Source organism: Stegostoma tigrinum, chromosome 1, assembly GCF_030684315.1.
Source record: "Stegostoma tigrinum isolate sSteTig4 chromosome 1, sSteTig4.hap1, whole genome shotgun sequence".
In the NCBI taxonomy this organism is placed as follows: Eukaryota; Metazoa; Chordata; class Chondrichthyes; order Orectolobiformes; family Stegostomatidae; genus Stegostoma; species Stegostoma tigrinum.
In genome coordinates, this window is record NC_081354.1 from 42,288,047 (window position 1) to 42,311,757 (window position 23,711).

Sequence of the window (23,711 nt, forward strand, 5' to 3'; positions counted from 1 at the left end):
CTGAAAAAAAAACACTCAAAATTGCTCAAACATCACTCAAAAGTCTAACACAAAGAAGAGCACAGTTTGAATAAATATTTAAATCATATCTAATAATGAAATAAAAGTAAATTTAACACCTTAACTTAAAAAAAATCACGACTTGATGGGAGAAGTGGTTTTGAGGTTGCTCTGTCGTTACTGCAGGGGCTGAGGATCATCATCATCGCTACCGCCACCACTTCCACCCTCAGAGAGCTACAACTGCTGCTCAGTTGCCCACAGGATCAACAGCAATACAGAAGTGGAAGGTCTGGACTACTACTACTTCATTCCAGTTTCTACTTACCCAGCACAAGTTGTTGCAGATCAGCTGTAGTGAGATCTTCATAGTGGGATTCAAGTAGCTGTTCAACGTCCTCACCCCACTTCTTTGAATCCAACTTGCCATGTGTTAATTCTGCAATGTTTTTTGATTCTTTGGAGCTCCTTTGATCGATCAAAGCCAATTAAAATCTGAAAAATATCTGGGAGAAACTTTCACCAAACTGCATGCAAGCAATCTTTACTAATATCACCTCTAGTATTTGCAATAATGTCAATTACATTCTCGATGTTAAATCTCTTCCACAATTGAAGAACACTGTCCTCATCGCCCTCAGCAGCCTCTTAAATGCGTGCCTTTAAATAATAAGCTTTAATAGCTGCCGTTGCACCTTGGTTGAAGGAGAGAGGTTGTATTTCATGGGGTAGAAATAGCACTTTGATGTTTTCAGAAAGCTCACCATTGGCAGAAAGATGGCTTAGTGCATTATGCACGATGAGTAGAATCTTGAAATCCAATTTCTTTTCCCTGCAATACTTTCTTTAAAAAAAATCTTCCAAAACATCAGCAGTTAGGTTATGAAAAAAAATTGCCCCATCATCCAACCTGTTTTATTTGACCTGTTTTATTTGACCTAAAGTTGACGCCTAGAGAAGACTCAAGGTTACACGGGACAAAGCTTGCAAAATGATTGTGATATCAACGTGTACACTTCTGCACACCAATGGAATTGAGTTCGTAGCCAACGCAACATTGTATTTTCAAAATAGTGTTCCCCTATTTGTCAGTCACGTTATCGCCATTTTACATTGCCTGAATACAAGTTATAGCAGAACTGACTATATCCTATTTCTGACATCAACTGAAGTACTTTGGAATTTGAGACAGCAGTTGACTAGTCACAGGGAATTTTTAGTTTATTAATCTTGTTAAATGGCAGCAGTTTAAGTCATACATTATTTAATTTGGTAGAAAAAAAGTGATTGAGGATGGCTCATGTGATGGCAGAGGACAAATGGAGTATACTGATTTTGTTTAAATTTTGAAGGCAGCATCTTTCTCTGTAACAGAAGTGTTAGGGAACTCTTCCTGGCCCACATTTTGGTACTTTTCCATCTGAAGAAGTTAAATGTCTGACAAACTTCTCCATAATTCTAAACATTTGTAAAACAACCCTATCTCTACGGGCTAGTGGTTTACGTTGTCGCAGCCACCTGTTTGACATGGAACAATTATCATAATATCAGAATAACGATTGCACTTCCCTGGAAACTTTGGGACAATTTAGTATGGACAATTTAGTATGGCCAATCCACCTAACTTGCACACCCTTTGACTGTAGGAGGAAATTGGAGCACCTGGTAGGAGCCCAAGCAGACACTTGTAGAATGTGCAGACTCCACACAGACTGTTGCCCAAGGGTGGAATTGAACTCTGGTACCTGGCATGGTGAGGCAGCAGTGCTCACCACTGTGCCATCATGCCACCCACCTGAAATATCAGTGAAACTAAAACCTCTTCACACTGAGACTACATCCCACTGAAATTTGGTGTTGTCAAAGTAAATTGATTAGTGTGCAAAATGTTTGCTAAGATTTTTTTTCCTGTAACCATGCTTTCATTTTTACTTCAGTGAGTCCTTTATGTTATGCTTAATGACGTTGAAATATGCACAGTCTAGGGAGGGGCATTTAAAATGCATTACAAGAACCAAAATTGCTGGAGACACTGAGCCAGTCTTGTAGTGAAAACAAAGTTAAGTTTTGAGCCCGGTGTCACTTCAGAATTCATGGTAGCTTTAAAATCATAAAATTCCTACAGTGTGGAAGCAGGCCATTCAACCCATCAAGTCAATACTGACCTTCTGAAGAGCATCCCAGCCAAACACACTCCCTACCCTATGCCTGTATCCCTGCATTTCCCATGGCTAACCCATGTAATCTATGCATCCCTGGACATTAGGGAATCTGGCATAGCCAATGCATCTAACCTTTGGACTGTGGAAGAATGCCAGAGATAATGGGAGAACTTGCAAACTCCACACAGCTGCCACAGGGCAAAATCGAACCCAGGTGTCTGGCCCTGTGAGGCAGCAGTGCTAATCACTGAGCCACCATGCCACCCTGGTAGTGTTTATTATGAACACGAGGTGAGGATACGAAAGGAGTGAGAGGACAAGTAGAGTTGAATCTCGGGACGGGGGGGAGGGGGGGGGAGAGGAGAGAGAGAGAAAACAACAGTTAAGGAGACAAAGAGATGGATAACAGTATACTCAAGAAAGACAAGCTGATAATGGAGACCATAAGAAGGTGTGAATAGGTTAGATGGGCTTTGGGGCTAGGTAAAGGCTATGGAAGAAGGTGTTCTGGTACTAACATTATTGAACTCTAATATTATGTCTTGAAAGTTGCAAAATTCCCAAGCAGAAAATGATGTTGTTTTTCCAGCTTCACCTGAGCTTCGATGGAGCACTACAACAGCCCCTGCAGCGTTGTTAAATATGTTCTTAGGCATCTGTGACACTTCAATCATGTGTTGATTGCTGTTGTTGTGATGCTGTGTTCATAAATTATTCACTATCAGTTAGCCACCATGCACTGGATAATACGAATAGACCTTTGTTTAACTTAGAAGTGTAAGTGTTTTTGCTAAAACTTGTATAGGTTAAGTAAAATCGGAAATGGAAAGTGCATATAGACACATCTTATAAACCAACACATGTTGTATCTTCTTGTATAGAATTAAAGTACTCCGTATGACCATGACAGCAGAAAGCTTGGACATGACAAATGGTTCTAATAAGCTTGGCTCTGTCACCCAGAATGAAGCAGCACTGCTTGCCTTGATGGAACAGACAGGCTATACTATGATCCAAGAAAATGGACAAAGGAAGTTTGGTGGACCACCTCCAGGTAAGAATGAGTATGAAAATATGGGCAGGAATTTCCATAAAGACTCCCAAATTCCTACCTTATCTTCAATATTAGATAACAAACACCAAAGAAACAAGGTAAATGTGGAGGATCAGAGAAATTCCACGGAAATTCCATGAATAATTGAAGATGGAAGCATTTAGACACAGAATCCTTTATAGTGTGGAAACAGGCTTTTTTTCGCCCAACATGTCCACACCAACTCTGAGCATCCCACCCAGACCCATCCCCCATAACACATTTCATATACACTTCCTTGAACACTATGGGCAATTTGGCATGGCCAATCCACCTAGCTTGAACATCTCTGGACTGTGGGAGGAAACAGGACCACCTGGAGAAAACCCACACTGACATGGGGAGAATGTGCAAACTCCACATAGTCACCCAAAAGTGAAATTAAACCTGGGCCTCTCGTTCCGCCCGAAACCACTGCTATCAACATTGCAGATTTTACAAAGATTATGGTCTCAGCACTTCAGAGACTAAAATCTTAACTTCACCAAATGACTCAACTTTTGCGTCTGGTTTGACTCAAATGCTTATTTCAGCGAGTAAGCACATTTCTAGGCCAAAATCTCAACTTCAATAAATGCAGCAAGATTAGTCATTTGGTGGTGGTGAACCTCACTTAAGCCCAATTCAACAATGTAGAAACAAGAACAGCAAGCTGAGCTGGGTTTTTTGCAATTTTTTTTATCATTCATTAAAAGATTATTGAAGAAGGCTATTTAGAAGTCAGTTTGCTACAAGATTTCCTAGAGAGTTCATGAATGAACTTCATAATACAACTATTTTATTACTATCAGTAGCAATAAAAAAGAACTTTAGAAAAACCACAATAGTGGAAGTATAAAATTAAGAAATAAAAATTTTAGTTTAGGATATTAATGGAAAGAGCAACAAGTTATTCAAGTTATTGTCTTTCATCAGACTCATTCAGGTCATTAACTTGAAACATAATTCAACATGTGGAGGTGTAGTAGTCCAGAGGCAGCTCTGCAAGGTCTGGAGCTACTTTATTGCAGCCTGTAAATCCATCTACAGTCTCTTAAAACCTGGGAGTCATAGGAGTGGCACTGTATGGGTGTGGAGATCAAGCATTTGTAGAAGTGTTTTTTTTCATATAATCCCTACAGTGCAGAAACGGGCCCTTTGGCCCAACAGGTCCACAACGACCCCCACAGCATGCCAACCAGACCCATCCCCTTATAACCCATCCAATTTACACATTCCTGAATACTACAGACAATTTAGCATGGCCAATCCACTTAGCCTGAACATCCTCGGACTGTGGAAGGAAACCAGAGCACCCAGATGAAAACCACGCAGACACGGAAAGAATGTGCAAACTCCACGCAGACAGTCTCCTCAGGGTGGAATTGAACCCAGGTCCCTGGCGCTGTGAGGGAGCAGTGCTTGCCACCATGCTGCCTGCAACTTCTTTTCAAGGTTGAAATGACAGTTTTGGGAGTTAGCTACTGTGTGCTGACTGGTGGTTGCTTACACTGTAGCTCACAAAAGGCATGGAACCAAGTTCCTGCTCAGCATGTGAGATACAATGGCAAAGAAGCAAGAGTTTGGAAATTAGATATTATGTTGGAGCATTGTGCAGGGGGAAAAAGGAAAAGAGGTGAAAGGAAAATGCTTCTTAATTATGTGACAAGAATTGTGGTTTTGCTGTCCAAACAGCTAGCCACTGGTTCATCATGGGCTGTAGATGCTCATCAGTGCGGAATGAATTTTGTGATGGCTGTTGACTTGATAACTGTTAGATCATGTTGGTAAAAACATTTACCACACAAGAGCTCTGCATTCACAGCACGTTAATGATTTCTGTATCTCTCCCTTTTGTTATGCCTTATCATTGGGAATTTTGCTGACCTGGTTAAAACCATATGTATCTGTCCTGCTTCTTGTTCCTGAGGGTGAAAACTATGCACGTTTCTGCAGTAGATGGCTTTCATGACTTCCTGGGTACACTGATGGATGATGTACATCAATGTGTTTGTGATATTTCTTTACCCCATCTGGAAAAGATGGGATAAATTCTAAAAATTCTTTGTAGCTAAGCCCCCCCCCCCCGCCCGGTATAAACCATACCTTTTGTCTTCCCCCTCCCACGTTGCAGAGCTTTTCCTCCTCTGTAGCCTTTATTCTGCCACTGGTTATGTTGCAGTCATGAGTCATTGCAGTCACAGCCAGCAGACCTGGAACAACTGTGGCCTCCCTGATTTTAAGTGGCAGCCATCTTAAATACAATAATATGGCTTCAGGCTCAGCCAAAGCAGCAGAATTTCAAAAGTATCTCATCATAGAAAAAGACTGTTTAACCTAGGTTGTCTGTATGGGCTCCTGAAAGAGTTACCCAGCAAGTCCCATTCTCCAGCCCTATCTCTATAGCCCTTTAACTTCTTCACTTTCAAATATATATCACACTGTCTTTTGAAACCACCTAAGGAATATGCCTCCATCACTGTCCCAGGCAGTACATGCCAAATTCTAACTCCTATAGAAACCAAAGGAACGATATGGCATAGAAGAGGGCTATTCAACCCATACCCAGATGCCCTTTTTAATCCAATCCACCACAAATTCAGGCAACAAATTCCAAACAGGCACCACCCTCGGCCTTAAAAAAAATGATTTTCCTCATGTCCCCTTAATTCTTCTGCCACTTAGTTTGATTCAATGACCCTGGTTTTTGAACTCTTTGCCAACCAGGTTCTTTCTGTCTGCTGTATCTATGCACCTCACAATTTTGTAAACTTCAATCATGTCATCCACTAGCCTTATCTCTTCAAAGAAAAATGACCCTAACACTTCTAATATCTCCTCACCGCTACAATTCTTCGGCCTTGGCAACATTCTAGCAAATCTTTTGTGCACCATTGAGGGCATTTATGCCCTTCCTGTAATGGGCGATCAGAACGGCACATCCTACTCCAGCTCTGGCTTCACTAGTGTCTTGTGCAGTTTTATCATTTTATCTCTACTTTTATATTGTCTACCTCTACGAATGAAGGCGAGCATTTCAAATGCCTTCATTATATCCTTATCTAGCTGTACTGCTATCTTGAGGCACCTGTGTACTTGCACATGAAAATCTTGAACTTCACCTACCAATTTCGGTATATTCCCATTTACTGCGTGTCCTGTTTTTTACAGTTCAGCCTCCCTAAATGCATTACCTCACACTTATTAGAAACGAACTCTATCTTCCCCTTTCCTCCCTATCCACCAACACATCTCTACGATTTGGAGCGTACAGCTATTTTATATACTATCCACTATATGGTCAATTTTTGTGTAGTCTCCACATTTCCCAATTGTATCCCCCATGTTCAAGCCTATATCACTTAATGTATAAAAGCAAACAGCACGGATCCCAACATGGGCCCTGCGGCACACCACTTGAATCAATTTTCCATTTACAATGACAGCTGTCGACCATTACCCTTCGTTTCCTGTTACTAAGCTAACTTTAGATCCAATTCGACACATTACCCTGAATCCCATGTGCTTTTACTTTTCTGACCAGTTTGCTACGTGTGACTTTGTCAAATGCTTTACTAAAATCCATTTAGACCATATCTACTGCACTAAAAACAAAAAATGCTGAGAATTGCAGTGATTCAGGCAGCATCTGTGAAGAGAGAGTAAGCCAATGTTTCAAGTCTTGACTTTTCATGGAGCTCTGTCATGATTATTTATTATTATAAATATCAATATTTCCTCATCTTGTCCAATATTTCACACTGCTCCTCTTGCATTCCTGTATCCACATCATCCCTTTCCTTTGTGAATGCGGAGAAACAAAAGCCATAAAATTCTTCACACGTCCTCTCCATCATGCGACAAGTTCCCTCTTTTATCGAATAGGTCCCACTGTTTCCTCAGCTGTCCTTTTGCTCTTTATATGCTGGTTAAACATCTTTGAGTTTTCCTTGATCTTGCTTCTCATACTCTTTCCCTTGGTTCCTGTACTTTTTGAATGCTTCTATGCTAAATGCAGTGTTGAGTTTTTTTTTAAACTGTTGTTAGCTTTCTTTTTCTGTTTTATCTTCTCCTGTATTTTTCTGGATAACTGCTGGAATCTAGATTTGGCCATGACATTTTTATTTTTGGAGGGGACATGTCTGTTTTGTGTTCTCAAGACTGTACTTTTGTAATGTCTCCCTCTAGTTGACCACTGAGCTATCCATTGGCAGTCCTGTCCAGACCACCTTGAACAAATTGCTTCTCAATTTTCTAAAATTTGTCTTCCCCCCCGTTAAAAACTTTTTACTGCTGATTTATAGTAATAGCAATACTAAATTTAACCCAGTTATGGTCTCTTCCCTGTTATGGTCACCCGTTGACAAAGCATTCTCACTTAACTCCAAGTAAAGACGTTTTCCGTCACCTCAGTCTTAACTCTCGCTGACATTGTGAAATTGTGATCCCTGGTAACTGACATACTAACTAATGGAAACAGAATGTCCTTGATGTTGTCAAAGCTTTTTATAATTTTGAACATTTCAATAAGGCCACAATTTTCCCTGCCCCAAGGACAATAAGCTCAACTTTTTTAATCTTTCCTTGTATTTAAGATCCGTTCCTCCTGGTTTCATTCTAGTTAATGTCCACTTAATTCCCTCAAGGGTTTTAACATGCTTCCTTAAAAAAGATGCCCAGACCTGAACATAATACTCCCAAATGACGTCTGACCAATGATCTGCAGAAGTGTAATTTTACTTCCTTGCTTTCAAACTCTGTGCCTCTAAGACTTCTGAACAACTGTTTCAACTTGCCTGGCCACCTCCAGAGAATTATGTATGTGAACTCCAAGGTCCTATGCTCCTGTATTCCCATTAGAACTGTACCATTGAGCTTGTGTTGTCCATTTGTGTTTTTACACCAAAAAGCATTACCTTTCATTTCTCTGCATTGAAATTTTTACAGGCCAATTTTTAAAATATATATTCCCTCTTTGCACTTCTAATTCTTAAGATCTACTACTTCTTTACCCACCTCCTGCCCTCAGCATTTTCAGTATTCCGTTAAAGCTTCCGCTGATTTTACTCACATTGCACCTATTAAAAACCCACCTTTTCCTTCTTATCAAATCTTGACTACTCCGGGACATGCAGGGCTCAATTGGTTTCTTGTTCCTACATTTCACTGTCAATGGAACTGTGTTAGGCAAATACTCCATTTCCCTTTTGGAACGTGCTCGGCTGTTCCACTGAAAATTTTTTCACAGCTGTTCCTAGTCTACTTTAGTCAGAGTCTACCCACGAATCCCCAAACAAAACTGTTTTTTTGCAAAACATTGCTTTCCTTGTTTTCTTCATGCCTTTTTCTTACAAAAGGCTGTCTGCAAAAATTGTATTCAGCTAACTTTTATGACTGTTGGATGTAACAAGGTTGATCGAGGTAATGCTGCTGATGTGTACATGGACTTCCAAAACAGTTTGGATAAAGGACCAAATAACACACTTGTCAGAGAAGATAAAGCACATGGAATAATAGGGCAGTAGTAACCAGAACACAATGAGTCTAGTATCAGCAAACTGCGTTAGTGATTGGTTGTTTGCACTCAAGGTATTTAATGAGATTTCCTGGAATGTTTGGAATATCTGTTAATGAAACCATATACCTGGATTTAGAGAGTATAATTTAGAAGTTCACAGCTAACAGAAAGCTGAAAGTATTGTGAACTGAGCAAAAAAAATTGGAAAATGTCAAAAAGATACATGATGAAAATCGGAAAATTCATCAGGTCTGGCAGTATCTGTGAAGAGGGAAACTATTTTCTACATCTGTGTTTTGAGTTTTGAAGGAAAGCCATTTTGGACTTGAAGTGTTAACTCTGCTTCTCTTCCACAAATGCTGCCTCACTTGCTGAGTTTGTTTATCAATTTCTGGTTTTATTCCAGCATAACATCCTTGTTCTGTATCATGATGATCTGTACAGAATGCAGCGAGAAGTTGAATATGTGGTGCCCTATTAAGATAGGAAGAGGTGTGAGTGCTGCAGGGCTGCTTATTTGATGGTGTGTTAGTCACTCAGCTGCATATACTGAGCCTGAAAGTGAATGGATGTTGGATGTGTGTCCCTCCATTGTCAGTTTGCAAACATGCTGCACTGTGTGGAGAAGCGTATGCATGCAGCCCTCATGCTGTATGTCACCACTGACCTTTTGAGATCCAAGAATCTCTCACTGCTAGTGTTCCTAATGTAGATCATTTCAACTGCAGTTCCTTACTGCTGGTGGGATATTGGTTGTTGCGGCTACCTAGAAGGCAAAGGCAATTGCAATTGCAAGAGGTGTAAAAACATTTTTTTTTAAAAAAGGAACTGGTGAAGGCCATTTAAGCCTGCATCACCGTTCAATGTGATCGTTGCTGATCATTGTACTTAGTATGTTATTCCCACTTTAACCCTACACCCTTTGATTCCTTTAGCCGTAAGAACCATACCTAACTCCTTCCTGAAAATATTGAATATTTTGGCCTAAACTGCTTTTTATGAGGATAATCCACAGGCTGTCACTCTCTGGAGGAAGAAATTTTTCATTTCAGTCCTAAATGGCCTACCTCACATCCTTAGGCTGTGGCCCCTCTTTTTGGACTCCCAGACATTGGGGGACTCCTGCCTGCATTTGATTTTCCTCTTTTGCAGCTCCCCCACCAATCCCCCGCAATGAGTATAGAACATAGAACATAGAACAGTACAGCACAGAACAGGCCCTTCAGCCCACAATGTTGTGCCGACCAGATGCTGCCAGACCAGTTCTAATTGGTCTGGTGCTTGTTCGTGCATCAGTTTTGCCATCCCAGGAATCAGTCTGGCAAACCTTTGCACTCCCTCTGTATCCAAAACATCCTTTGGCAAGGGAACCAAGACTGCCGCAATACTTGTGGTCAAAATGGGGCACTGTACAATTGCAGCAAGATATCCCTGCTCCTGTACTCAAATCTTCTTGCTGGGAGGTCTAGCATACCATTTGTCCCTTCACTGTCTGCTGCACCTGCATGCTTACATTCAGCCCTGATGTACAAGGGCATCAACATCTCATTGCGCCTCACCCTTTCCCAAATGCCAATCAGGTAATTCACCATCCGGCTTTTGCCACCACAGTGGATAAACCCACATTTAACCACCTATTTCATCTGCCATTCATTTGCTGATTCAGTCATCTCGTCCAAATCTCACTACAGCATCTCTGCATTCTCATTACAGTTCACCCTCCACCTAGCTTTTTGTTATCTGTAAACTTGGATATATTGTATTCAGTTTCCATCTAAATCATTACTATAAATATATTGGTGAACAGCCGGAATCCAAGCACTGATTTCTGTGGTACTCCATTGGTTTCCACTCAGAAAATGAGTCATTTATTCCTGTGATAGTAGGAACTGCAGGTGTTCAAGAATCTGAGATAACAAGGTATAGAGCTGGATGAACATAGCAGGCCAAGCAGCATCAGAGGAGCAGGAAGGCTGATTTTTGCGGACCTAGACCTTTCTTCAGAAAATTCTTCATTTTCAGAAGAAGGGTCTTGGCCCGAAATGTCAGCCTTCCTGCTCGTCTGATACTGGTTGGCCTGCTGTGTTCATCCAGTTCTACACCTTGTTATCATTTGGTCCTGATTTTTTTTTTTGTTTCCTGTCTGCCAGCCAGTTCTCTATCCAAAGGATCTTTGACAGTGAGCCCAGGAGCAACAGGCCAACGCATAGGCAAAGAAGCTCCACCCAGGAAGAGGTTGTGGCTGCCGAGAAGCTCAGCATATATGGAGTGTGCAGGAGGTCCAAAGCTTTCCTGCCCCAATTCCATTTCCTGAGGATGAGCTAGGTGCAGCAACCAATGCCTTTTTGTTAATGATAACACTGGTTCACTTTGTTTCCAACAAGCTTGTAGTTTGAGAAGCAAGATTCAGGATCTGAGGCTGAGATTCCCCAGGTATGTTGTGCTATCGACATATATGTGTGGCACTGAGGGCATGTTGCAACCCTGTGGAGTTCCTGAATTGGAGGGGTTTAATCCAATGAATACTGAGGTGACAATCGCTCCTAAAACTTCCGGGAGATGTGCGCTCGCTGGCCTGGCAGCTGCCACAACTCTATCTTGAACCACTCTCGTATAACTGTTGCGTTTGAGGATCCAGATGCCTTAGAAATCTGTTTACTGAGGGTCAAGGGCTATTCATTGTGACCATGAATCATAACGTTGTGCAATCTCTTGACCAGAATATTGAGTTGGTGTAGATGTGGTTCTACCACTTTGATCAGTCTGGGGACCTCCAATATAGGAACAAAAACACAAGTTGACTGAAAAGCTCAACAGGTCTGGCAGCATCTGTGAAGAAAAAAATCAGAGTTAATGTTTTGGGTCCAGCGACCCTTCCTCAGAACAACCCCCAATATATGCTGGGCAGTGTGCAGCATGCTCTCCACAATTGGAGCAGGTGATAAGGTGATATCGTGAAAATGGTTAATTGAGAAGTCTTACAACGAGCAGAATGAGAACACTGGGGAGGAATAACAGTGAATAAGTGAGAATTAAGTTGTGTGTGTGAAGAAGTATCAGTCAAGTCACTATACTATGGGCAATGTGTCATCGTAGCTACTGTGCCATGACATTTGAGTTATTCCTATGAAGGACTGGAATGCTTTTTTGTTAACTACTTTTCAATGGTGGCATGCTCACAAGCGGCAAAGGTGAACAAAATAAACCAGTCTGATCATTAACGGAAGGCATTGGTTGCTGCGCTAAAACATTTGTGGATGCACAACTGAGAAATCCCACACAGGTCACCAGTCACTCTCTTGAAGAGCCAGCAGCATAGATTTTCAGACTAGCAGTCACCTTCACAGCCACTCAGAAGATGGCCTTCTACTCCTGCAACCCTTGGGACCTGCTCCAGCATTTATCAAAATTCAGCAACTTGGCACATAGAGGCTGCTACATCACTGCACCTAGCTCATCCCCAGGAAATGGAATTGGGTCTTATGGAAAAGTAGCAAATTTGCGAGAACTGCACGCGATTAGGTGGGGCTGCAATCATGGGCAGAGTAGGTAGCTAATGCGACAAATTTTAGTAAGATATGCCAGGAAAACCCACTAGACATCAGTTGAAATCCTTCCACAAAACTCATATTCCTGAGGGCAGTCATTGTTTCATGTTACCACCATTAGTGACTGATTCTCACAGGAATAGAGCTTCGATGTGACGAATTAGCTGTGGGATCACTTAGCCCTTACTGCTTCTGCTGTTGGACATACAAATAATCCTATGTTGTAATTTCACCAGTCTGATATCTCCGTTTTTTAGGTATGAGTGGTGTTTTCTCCTGATATGGTCAGCTATGCTTTTTTCATTGAACCAGGGCTGATCTTTTGGTTTAATGGGTATGAAAGAAGTGGAGTATAAGCTACGCCATCATGTTAGGACCCTTGCTGAATTTACACTTTTTATTTATTCTTTTATCAATTTTGATAAGTTGTGAACTGGGAACTGAAGGTGATCTTTTACTGTTGGTAACATCTTGTATTAAAAGGAAAACAGACCAAACAAGCTGTTGTTTATTTGTGAGATCGGGTCCGGAAGTTGGCTCCTGATCAAAAGGTTCTGTAGAGATTTGTAACAAGGAAAGAATAGATAGCAGAGGTTGTTTACTGATGAGTTACTTGGAAATTAGTTCTAGTAAGTCTGGAAAAAACTTTTTGGTTCAGTCAGATAGCAGATAGTAACTGGGACCTCATGGAGGTAGTCAGGGAGTAGTCAGAGTTTGAAATGGCTGTTGGACTCTGTGTTTTCTGATTCAAAGGAATCAGGCAGTTAATGCTACAGCATTTAGACTTGAAAGCTCCCTTCTAACCTCCCGTGAAGAGCTCTTATAATTTTGGAGAATAGAAAACTAAGTTTTTAGTATTTCTGCCTTTATCTGAGTGAACAGCAGAGGTGATCTTGATTGATATCTTCAGAAAATCGAGCAACAATGTATGAAAACTACTTCAATAATCTAGACAGATTTGTTATTCTTTTTAATCCCTCGGTTATGTTTGTCTGTCATTTATATGAATGGAACTAAAAACAAAGGTTTTTGGCTTTATTAGCAGACTAGTAGACTGATATTAAACAAAATAATTTAATTGAAGTTATTTCGTTAATCAGTGTTTTGTTTAAACCACAAACTAGTGTTTTGAATTGATAATTTACAGAGTATGGGATTAAATATTCAGGAGTCTGGTTAGGAATCATTGAGAACAATTTTGGGGATTGTCAAAGGTTTTAATTTTACTGTGTTGCGAATACAGTGATAGACTGATTTGGTATATAGAACATGGAGCAGTACAGCACAATACAGGCCCTTCAGCCCCTGATGTAGTGCTGACCTATTACCCTACTTAAATCAATCTGCCCTGCATACCCTACATTTTACTATCCTCCATGTGCCTATCCAAGAGTCGCTTAAAAGTCTCTAAAGTATCTGAGTCCACTAACATTGCCGGCAGCACATTCCACATGCCCACCGCTCTGTGTGAAGAACGACTGGACTTCCGTAAAGCCTTTGATAAGGTTCCACGTGGTAGGCTATTAGAGAAAATACAGAGGCACGGGATTGAAGGAGATTTCACAGTTTGGATTAGAAACTGGCTTTCTGTAAGAAGGCAACGAGTGGTGGTTGATGGAAAATATTCAGCCTGGAGTCCGGTTACCAGTGGTGTGCCTCAAGGATCTGTTTTGGGACCACTGCCGTTTGTCATTTTTATAAATGACTTGGACACAGGCATTGGTGGATGGGTTAGTAAGTTTGCAGATGAAACTAACTTCGGTGGAGAGGTGGACAGTGTGGAAGAATGTTGCAGGGAGACTTGGATAAACTGCAGAATTGGGCCGAAAGGTGGCAAATGGAGTTTAATACAGATAAATGTGAGGTGATTCACTTTGGGAGGAATAATAGGAAGGCAGAATATTGGGTCAATGGAAAGATTCTTGGTAGTGTGGATGTGCAGAGGGATCTTGGTGTCCATGTAGTAAGATCCCTGAAAGTTGCCACCCAGGTTGATAGTGCTGTTAAGAAGACTTACAGTGTGTTTGGTTTTATTGGTAGAGGGATTGAGTTCCAGAGCCGTGATGTCATGATGCAAGTGTCCAAAACGCTTGTGCGGCCTCATTTGGAATATTGCGTGCGGTTCTGGTCGCCCCTTTACAGGAAGGATGTGGAAGCACTGGAAAAGTGCAGAGGAGATTTACCAGGATGTTGCCTGGTCTGGAGCGCAGGCCCTGTGAAGAAAGGCTGAGGGACTTGGGTCTGTTCTCACTGGAGAGAAGGAGGCTGAGGCGGGATTTAATAGAGACATACAAGATGCTCAGAGGATTAGATAGGGTGGACAGTAAGAGTCTTTTCCGAGGATGATGACTTCAGCTTGTACAAGGGGGCATAGCTACAAGTTGAGGGGTGATAGATTTTAAGACAGATGTCAGAGGCAGGTTCTTTACTCAGAGTGGTAAGGGCTTGGAACGCTCTGCCTGCCAATGTAGTTAACTCAGCCACGTTAGGGGCGTTTAAACAGTCCTTGGATAAGCATATGGATAATGATGGGATAGTGTAGGGGGAGGGGCTTACATTAGTTCACAGGTCGGCGCAACATCGAGGGCCAAAGGGCTTGTTCTATGTTCTATGTAACGTACCTCTGACATCTCCGTGTACCTTCCTCTAATCACCTTTAAAATTTTGCCCCCTCGTAATAGTCATTTCTACCCTGGGAAAAAATCTCTGACTATCCACTCTGTCTGTGCCTCTCATCACCTTGTAAACCTCTATCAAGTCACCTCTGTTCCTTCTTCGCTCCAATGAAAAAGGCCAGAGATTCCTCAACCTTTCTTCGTAACACCTGCCCTCCAGTCCAGGCAGCATCCTGGTAGATCTCCTCTGCACCCTCTCTAAAGCTTCTACATCTTTCCTATAATGAGGTGACCAGAACTGAACAGGATATTCCAAGTGTGGTCTAAACAGTTTTATAGAGTTGCAGCATAACCTCATGTCTCTTAAAACTCAGTTCCCCTGCCAATGAAAGCCAGCACACTATACGCCTTCCTTTCAACCCTATCAACTTGGATGTCAACTTAGAGGGACCTATGGATGTGCCGAGAATCCTGCCAATAACCCTGTATTCTGCATTCAAATTCAACCTTCCAAAATGAATTACTTTGCTCTTTTCTAGGTTGAATTCCATCTGCCACTTCTTTGCCCAGCTCTGCATCCTGTCAATGTCACATTGTAACCTATATCAGCCCTCCACGCTATCCACAACTTCACCAACCTCCGTGTTATCGGCAAACTTACTAACCTACCCTTCCACTTCCTCATCCAAATCATTTATTAAGATCACAAAGAGCAGAGGTCCTAGAACGGATCCCTGCAGAACACCACTGGTCACCGAGCTCCAGGCTGAAAACTTTACATCTACTACCACCCTCTGTCTTCTACTGGACAGCTAGTTTTGTCTCTAGACCACCAAATTTCCCTGAATCCCATGTCCCCTGAGTTCTGATTCAGCTTTGTCTCAGTTTTTTAACAATTATGCTACAGATTGTGGCTGGTTTTATTTCTGCTGCTGATGGCCCATTGAGTGCTTCTTGGTTACACAGCTTGGAGTTGCTAGTTCAGTTTGAAGGCCGCCTCATCTTGCCAGCTGTTAGTGCCACAACTTGTTGGGCCAACAGGCCTGTTTCCAGACTGTAGGGATTCTATGATTCTAATGTGAGTGAGGGGAATCTCGATATGAAGAGAGAATTTGGTCTCCACAATGTCTGGGCGCTGGTTATTCATACGATACGCTGTAGACAGATTTATTCTGACATACCCTTGAGGATGAGGTCAGGTAGGTTTTTTTGTACCCCTCTTTTGTTGGTTCCCTTACTGCTTGGTGCCGACCCAGTCTCGCAGCTTTTTTTCCTTGTTTAAACTCAAAAAGCTCTAGTAGTAGTAGTAGTAGTAGTACTACTAGTTGTTGTAGTAGTAGTAATACTAGTTGTTGTTGTAGTAGTAGTAGTACTCGTAGTGAGCTACCTGTGGAAATTTTAAATCTCCTACCAAGAGTAGACTTTGTGCCCTTGCTCCCTTAGTGCTGCCTTCAAGTGGAGTATATCCTGGTGGAGCGCGAATGCTGCAACAGAGAGGGAGCGCAAATCAGCAGGCAGTTTCCTTACACTTGTTTGACCTATTGTCATGAAATTTCAGAGTATTTGGAGGTGGGGGGGGTCAACTAGTTGAGGACACCTCATGCAATTCCTTTTCAACTGTGCAATCCGGTGGTCTACCCTGCTGGTGAGGTGGAAAATACCCAAGGGTGGTGATGAGGATGTCCAGGGTATACTCTAAGGATTCTGTGAATATGGCTGTCAGGTTGGCAAAAACTGTTCATAAGGAGGACTTTGTAGAGTTGGCAGGACTTTGTTTGCCATTGTTGCTTCTGATACGTTGGTAGATTGTCTGTCCTGTTTTGTCTCATCATTTAGACTTTGTAGCAGTTTGATGCATCAAAGTGGCTTGCCAGGTTGTTTGAGATCAGTTGAGAGTCCGGTCACAGTTCTGTGGGTTTTGAGTCAAATGTGACCAGACCAGCTAAGGACGGCACACTTTCTTCCATAAAGGTCAAAATCAGTGGACTTTTACAGCAAAGCTACCTTTTGATTTCCATATTTTATTGAATTAATATTTCACTATCTGTCTTGGTGTGATTTGAACCCCTGTCCCCAGATCATTAAGCTGGAGTTCTGGATTGCTCACCGAATGACATGAGCTCGATGCAACCACATCCTTAAGATGATCTAACAAAAAGTGAATGAACAGCGTATATATATGTGTGTGTGTGTGTGTGTGTATATATATATCTCTCAGCATAGTGTGTGACTGGGAAGGAAACTCGCAGGTAATAGTGTTTATATGCATGTGCTGCCCTTGTTCATCTGGGTAGAAGAGTTTGTAGGTTGTATGGCATTTCTAAAAGAAAATTGATAAGTTGCCACAGTTCATCACAGTGTCTATAGAATTGTGTGTTGGTGTAGAGTGAATGAAGTTGATGTGTGGAATGCTTAACAAGCAGACTCCTTGCCTATATGAGTTGAATCCAGCAACATGCAAGTCAGCAGTATTCTACTACCATTCTGACTCTCATCTTGTAGGTGGTGGACGGGGGTTCATGAATCAGGAGGTGAGTTGCCTGCTGGGAAATACGTGATGAACGCTAGGAACTTTGGAAGGACTAAGGAATAGAAGAACTTTGCTGAACATGTACACTGGTCCCTTTAAGGTACAATCAGAACAGGTTGATCAAGTGGCGAAGAAGAAATATGGGATACTTGCCTTTTATTGTTTTAGGCATATAGTTTGAATAAAGAGGTTATGCTGACTATAAAACATTGATTAGGCCACAGCTAGAGTATTGTGTGCAGTCTGGAATCAGTAGTATTGGAGAGATACCAGGATATTGTCCTGGTTGGAGTTTTAGCTATTAAAAAGATGGACAAATGGGGATTGAGAGGGGAAATGACTGAGACACACAAAATTAGTAAGGGTATAGATACAGTAGACAAGAAAAAACTTCTTCATTTTTGATGGAGGGAGCACTGACCAGGGCATCGATTTAAAGTAAGGGGCAGCAGGTTTGGAGTATGTATACACGAAGTAAACTAATTTCATCCAGGGAATAGTAGGAATTTAGAACACTCACCCTATAAGCATGGTAGAAGCAGAAACCCTCATTACATTTGTGAAGTATTTAGATGTGCACTTGTGGTGCTAAGGTATACAGGTTGATTGTCATATGCTGAAATAGTTAGGTGGTTGTTTTTGACTGGCACAGACTTGATGGGCCAAAGGACCTTGGACTGCGCTATGACTGAGACTCTACCTGACATAAATGGGAAACTGTGCAGATCAATAAATCCTTTAAGATAGGAAGTACAATGAATTAGGATAATTTTGTATGAAAGCAAAATACTGCAGATGCTGGAAACGTGAAATAAAAACAAAACACAAGAGAAACTCGGCAAGTTTAACAGCTTCCAGAGAGAAACAGATTTAATGTTTCACTTCCAAAGAAGAGTCACTAGACTGTGTTAACGGTTACTCCCACCACAGATGTGGCCAGACTTACTGAATTTCTTCAGGTCTTTTTGTTTTTTTACAAAAAGTATTGTATTAGAATCACTGATATTTCCGATCAAGTCTCTGCATTGCAGTGACTCAGTTGAAGCATGCTGCCTGTGTCCTGGGACATGGGTTCAAATCCTGCCAGGTCAGATGTAGGAATTTGAATTCAATAAAATATCTGGAATTAAGAGGCTAATGATGATCGTGAATTCATTGTCAATTGTGGGGGAAAAACCCATCTGGTTCACATACGTCCTTTCAGGGAGGAAACTGCCATCCTTACTAGGTCAAGCCTGCATGTCACTCCAGACCCACAGCAACGTGGTTGACTCTGAAATGCCCTCTGGGCAATTGAAGATGGACTATTAATGCTGTTTGGTTAGCAACGTCCTCATCCCATGGATGAATAAATAAATTTGTGGTTTAATTATAGTGCTCTAGAGCTTTTGAGGCAAAATAGAGTTTGTCTGTGGTGTTAGAAGTGCCGTGTTCTAGATGAGACTTTGAATTGATCTCCTACTCACACCCTCAGGTAGATGTCAAACACTCCACTAGCTATGATAATGTGCAAACCAGCATTTATCCATTGTCTAAAACTGTAACCAGATTATCTGATCAGTTAATATCTCTGTTGTGCATGCAAGCTGGCTATTGTATTTTTGACATTGGTACGCCATTCGAAAAAGCAGTTTATTGTCACATTGTTTTATAGATAGTGGGAACTGCAGGTGCTGGAGAATCTGACGTAAGGTGTAGAGCTGGAAGAATTTTCTGAAGAAGGGTCTAGGCCCGGAACACCAGCCTTCCTGCTCCTTTGATGCTGCTTAGCCTGCTGTGTTCATCCAGCTCTACACCTTGTTATCTCTTACTGTCAAGTTGTTTGGGATGACCTGAGGTCACACAAGTTGGAATGTAAATGAAATACAAGGTCAGCTATTGAACGGTGAAGCAATTTTAATGGGTCATATGGTCTATTTCTGTTCTTGTCTCTTGTTTGAGATGCTCTGTTCTGGGTGACTTTGTTTTAAAAGAGACCCTCCAGATATTACAGTATGGAGCTAGAAGAGCACAGCAGGCCAGGCAGCATCAGAGGAGCAGGAAAGATGACATTTCACTTTGGGACGCTTTGACAGTTCTTGCTACCTCCTAGAATTTGTTTCTTTTAAAAATATTTGTGTCACTCTATCTTCCATCTAAATTTTAGATGCGAGGTGAATCAGAATTATCCCATCACTGATCTCGTTTGGCTGAAATTCCAATTCAGTGTGATAATGGAAAGTCAGAATACTATATAATCACTATTTAATTCATATTGAAAAGTAGTAATCATGACTTGTCATACAGCCTTTTTAACTCGGTACTCAGCAGATTTGTGTGAGGCATACATTCATTGTTTAAGATTATATATTTCAACATTACAGGTACCATTCTTCATAGAAGGGGAGAGTTGTCCGTGGATCTTGAGGATTCTGTCTGTGTGTCTGTCTGTCTGTCTCTCTCATGCTCCCCGTTCTCTCTCTCTCTCCCTCACTTACACACACACACACACACACACACACACACACACACACACACACACACACACACACACATGTGGAGGGACATGAGTTTGTAAGATGCATCCATGTGGGGTGGAGAAGGAGGAGCTGAATAGTGTGGGTAAGGCAGTGCCATGCTTCTGTCTTCTGTTGCTGTAGAATCAGAGTGTTTGGGTGACACACAGCATACTTTGTGAAGTCAAATTTTCCAAAATACCTTATACAGATAATCATTTTATAGCATGTTACTTTGATTGCCTATGTGTGAACTTCAACAATAAGACAACAAATCTTATGCTGAGAAATAGCAAGAACTGCAAGTGCTGGAGACTGTCAATGTAGTGTCGAGGTGGAGGAACACAGGAAGCCAGACAGCACCAGAGGAGCAGAAATTTGACATTTCAGGTCAGGACCCTTCTTCAGGGATGGCTTTGTTTCTAGTTTGTTCTTGCTGGTGTCTGGTGCCTGATCTCTAAGCGTTGAGACCACAAGACATAGAAGCAGAAGCAGGCATCAGCCCATTCAGTCTGCTGCATCACTCATCACAGAGTTTTTACAGTGTAGAAAACAGGCCATTTGGCTCAGCAAGTCCACACCGACCCTCGGACATCCCACCCAGACCCATACCCCTAGAACCCACCTAATCTACGCATCCTTGAACACTATGGGCAATTTAGCACGGCCAGTCCACCTAGCCTGCACATCTTTGGACTGTGGGAGGAAACTGGAGCACCCAGAGGAAACCCACACAGATGTGGGAAGAACATGCGAACTCAACATGGACAATTGCCTGAGGGTGGAACCAAACCTGGGTTCCTGATGCTGTGAGGCTATAGTACTAACTACTGAGCCACCATCCTCAATTCCACTTTCCTGCCTGGGTTCCCATACTGAAATCTGTCCATCTCAGCTTTGGAGATATGTAACAGTCCTCTGCAGTTCAAAACAAAAACATGCACAAATGGACGACAAATCTTCACCCCACCCCTCTGGCCTCTTGAGCCCTAGGAACACTATGAACCTGTCCTACCACATTGATGCAAAGTATTTGTTCAGCTCCTCTGGCATTTTCTGATTTCCTGACTTTTTTTTATGATCACTTTCGTTTCTTTCTTCCTTTTTGTGTATGTAAAAAAGATCTTGCTGGCTGTTATTGTAATACTGGCTAGTTTGCTGTGGTAGTTTATTTTCTTCCTGTTTTTTTGCTTTTTTTTTCGTTTCTTAAAACTTTCTCAATCCTCATTTACACTGTTCTTTTTCGTTCCATTTGACACTATCCTAACTGGGGAATGTCTTTTTGAGTTATGGACTATTTTCTTAAATGTCTGCCACTGTTTCTCAACCGTCCTTTTTGGCTAATCTAATTTCCTAGTACTCACAGCCAACTCTGCCCTCATCTCTATGAACTTCCTTTTTTAAGTTTAACACAGTTGTTTCCAGCCCAGATTTTGCACACTCAAACCAAATGCAAAAAGTTACCATCTTATGGTCAATGTTCACAAGGGAATCTCTTACTAAGGTAATTTATTAAACTAAATTTATTACATCCAAAAGTGAAACGTGGTTGATTCGCAACATACTATTCCAGGAAACTATCCCGGGTAAATTCTTATGAATTATTCTTCCTTTTTTTAATCCTTTGATAATTTGATTTTTTTGTTTCCAATATATATTAAGATGCAAGTCACCCATGATTAGTGTACTCTCTTTTTTACATGTCATCATTATCTCATTTTTCCTGTCGTGTCGCATAGCTACTGTCAGGGGTCGTCCAGATGGATTTGCATCATCCATTCTATCTGATTCTTGCTATTGTACTTATTCCAACTTATACTGACAAAGCTATCCACCATAATTCCATTCCTGTCTATCCTTTCAAAAAGTCTCACACACCTGAATATTTAGTTCCTAACTCTAACCTCCTTTTAACCATGTTTTTGTTTGTATGTATTTGTCCATGGAATATGGGCAAAGCTATGGAAAATCATTTGCAAAGCTTCACATACACATTTTACGTGTTTAGTTTGGTCTGTTTCTGTACTGTATGATTCTGGCTCTAAGATCACAAAGATCCGAGCTTCATCCTGTAAATCAAATATTAACTGCATTGAATGCTGTAACACTGAGATTTGGGGATTTGATACAAATGCATTGGTCCTTAGTCGTCTTCATAGTAGAAGGTAAATAAGTAATTAAGCTAATGTTTTACTCACTTGAAATCTAAAAATTTTATCCCCAATTAAAAGTCCCATTTGTGCATAATTCCTTGTCAAAGGATTTTCAGAGCTTTTTTTGTCTTGGACATTCTTGACCCTAGGAAGGAATAATTTGTGAAAAATGGTGTAATCCACATACAAAATAGTTTATTAATTCTTCTATAAGTTATCCTTGTTAGAAATGATTTGGTGCAAATAAATTTTCAATTTTAAATTTTGTGGCATTAAAAATTGAAGTTTTCTTTTAATATCACTTACTAATCTTGTAATGTGCATTCTGTGTGTAAGCCCAAACTTTTATTGGTTTATCCCATATTGGTAAGTTTTTGATTTTTATCAAACAACTTTAAAAATCATCATTTTATTTTTACAGGTTGGGAAGGTCCACCACCACCTCGTGGATGTGAGGTCTTTGTAGGAAAAATTCCACGAGACATGTATGAAGATGAATTGGTACCTGTATTCCAACGAGCAGGGAAAATTTATGAGTTTAGACTGATGATGGAATTCAGTGGTGAGAATAGAGGTTATGCTTTTGTAATGTATACCACAAGAGAAGAAGCCCAGAATGCAATCAAAATGCTTAACAACTATGAAATTAGACCAGGAAAATTTATTGGTGTTTGTGTTAGCTTGGATAACTGCAGATTGTTCATTGGTGCTATTCCAAAAGAGAAGAAAAAGGAAGAAATCCTTGAAGAGATGAAGAAGGTTACTGAAGGTGTCGTTGATGTTATTGTCTACCCCAGTGCCACTGACAAGACAAAGAATCGTGGATTTGCATTTGTGGAATATGAATCTCACAGAGCTGCTGCAATGGCACGAAGAAAACTAATTCCAGGTACTGAAATATTTTAGGAGTAACTTAAAATACAGGCATCAAATTTACCAATTTTACTCTACGAGGAGTTCGGGGTGAAAAAAAACACACATTGACACAGAGTCAGTGCATCTACAGCACAGTGTAAGACCCTTCATCCATCAAGTTTGTGCTAACAAAAAGTAGCCACCTAACTCCTAATACCACTTTCCAGCATTTGGCCCACAGCTTGTAAGCTTTGACATTGCAAGGATATACCTACTTAAATGTTTAAGGTTTCTGCCTCTACCACCTTTTGCAGGCAGTGAGTTCTAGATTGTCAGTAACCCCTGGGTGAAAAGAAATGTTCCTCTCATCTCTGATAACAAAGTGTGAAGCTGGATGAACACAGCAGGCCAAGCAGCATCTCAGGAGCACAAAAGCTGACGTTTCGGACCTAGACCCTTCATCAGCGAGGGGGATGGGGAGAGGGTTCTGAAATAAATAGGGAGAGAGGGGTAGGCGGACCAAAGATGAATAGAGGAGAAGATAGGTGGAGTGGGGAGTTGGGGAGGGCATCGGTCAGTCCAGGGAGGACGGACAGGTCAAGGAGGCAGGATGAGGTTAGTAGGTCAGAAGTGGAGGTGCGGCTTGAGGTGGGAGGAGGGGATAGGTGAGAGGAAGAACAGGTTAGGGAAGCGGGGACAAGCTGGGCTGGTTTTCGGAAGCAGCGGGGTGCAGGGATGAGCTGGGCTGGTTTTGGGATGCACT

General features: G+C 41.4%; 1 protein-coding gene across 2 annotated transcripts in view; it reads left to right on the plus strand.

The window, feature by feature from the left end:
* Window positions 1-23,711, plus strand: part of LOC125456534 (probable RNA-binding protein 46) — an 83,691-nt gene that overhangs the window by 26,405 nt on the left and 33,575 nt on the right. Inside the window, exons 2-4 of one of the 2 annotated variants that reach the window (XM_048539744.2) lie at window positions 187-290; window positions 3,044-3,216; window positions 22,515-22,982. In XM_048539744.2, coding sequence (XP_048395701.1) covers window positions 3,060-3,216; window positions 22,515-22,982 — 625 coding nt within the window. In that variant the 5' untranslated portion in view covers window positions 187-290; window positions 3,044-3,059. The remainder of the gene's footprint in view (window positions 1-186; window positions 291-3,043; window positions 3,217-22,514; window positions 22,983-23,711) is intronic. The other variant, XM_048539735.2, reaches the window with a different exon arrangement.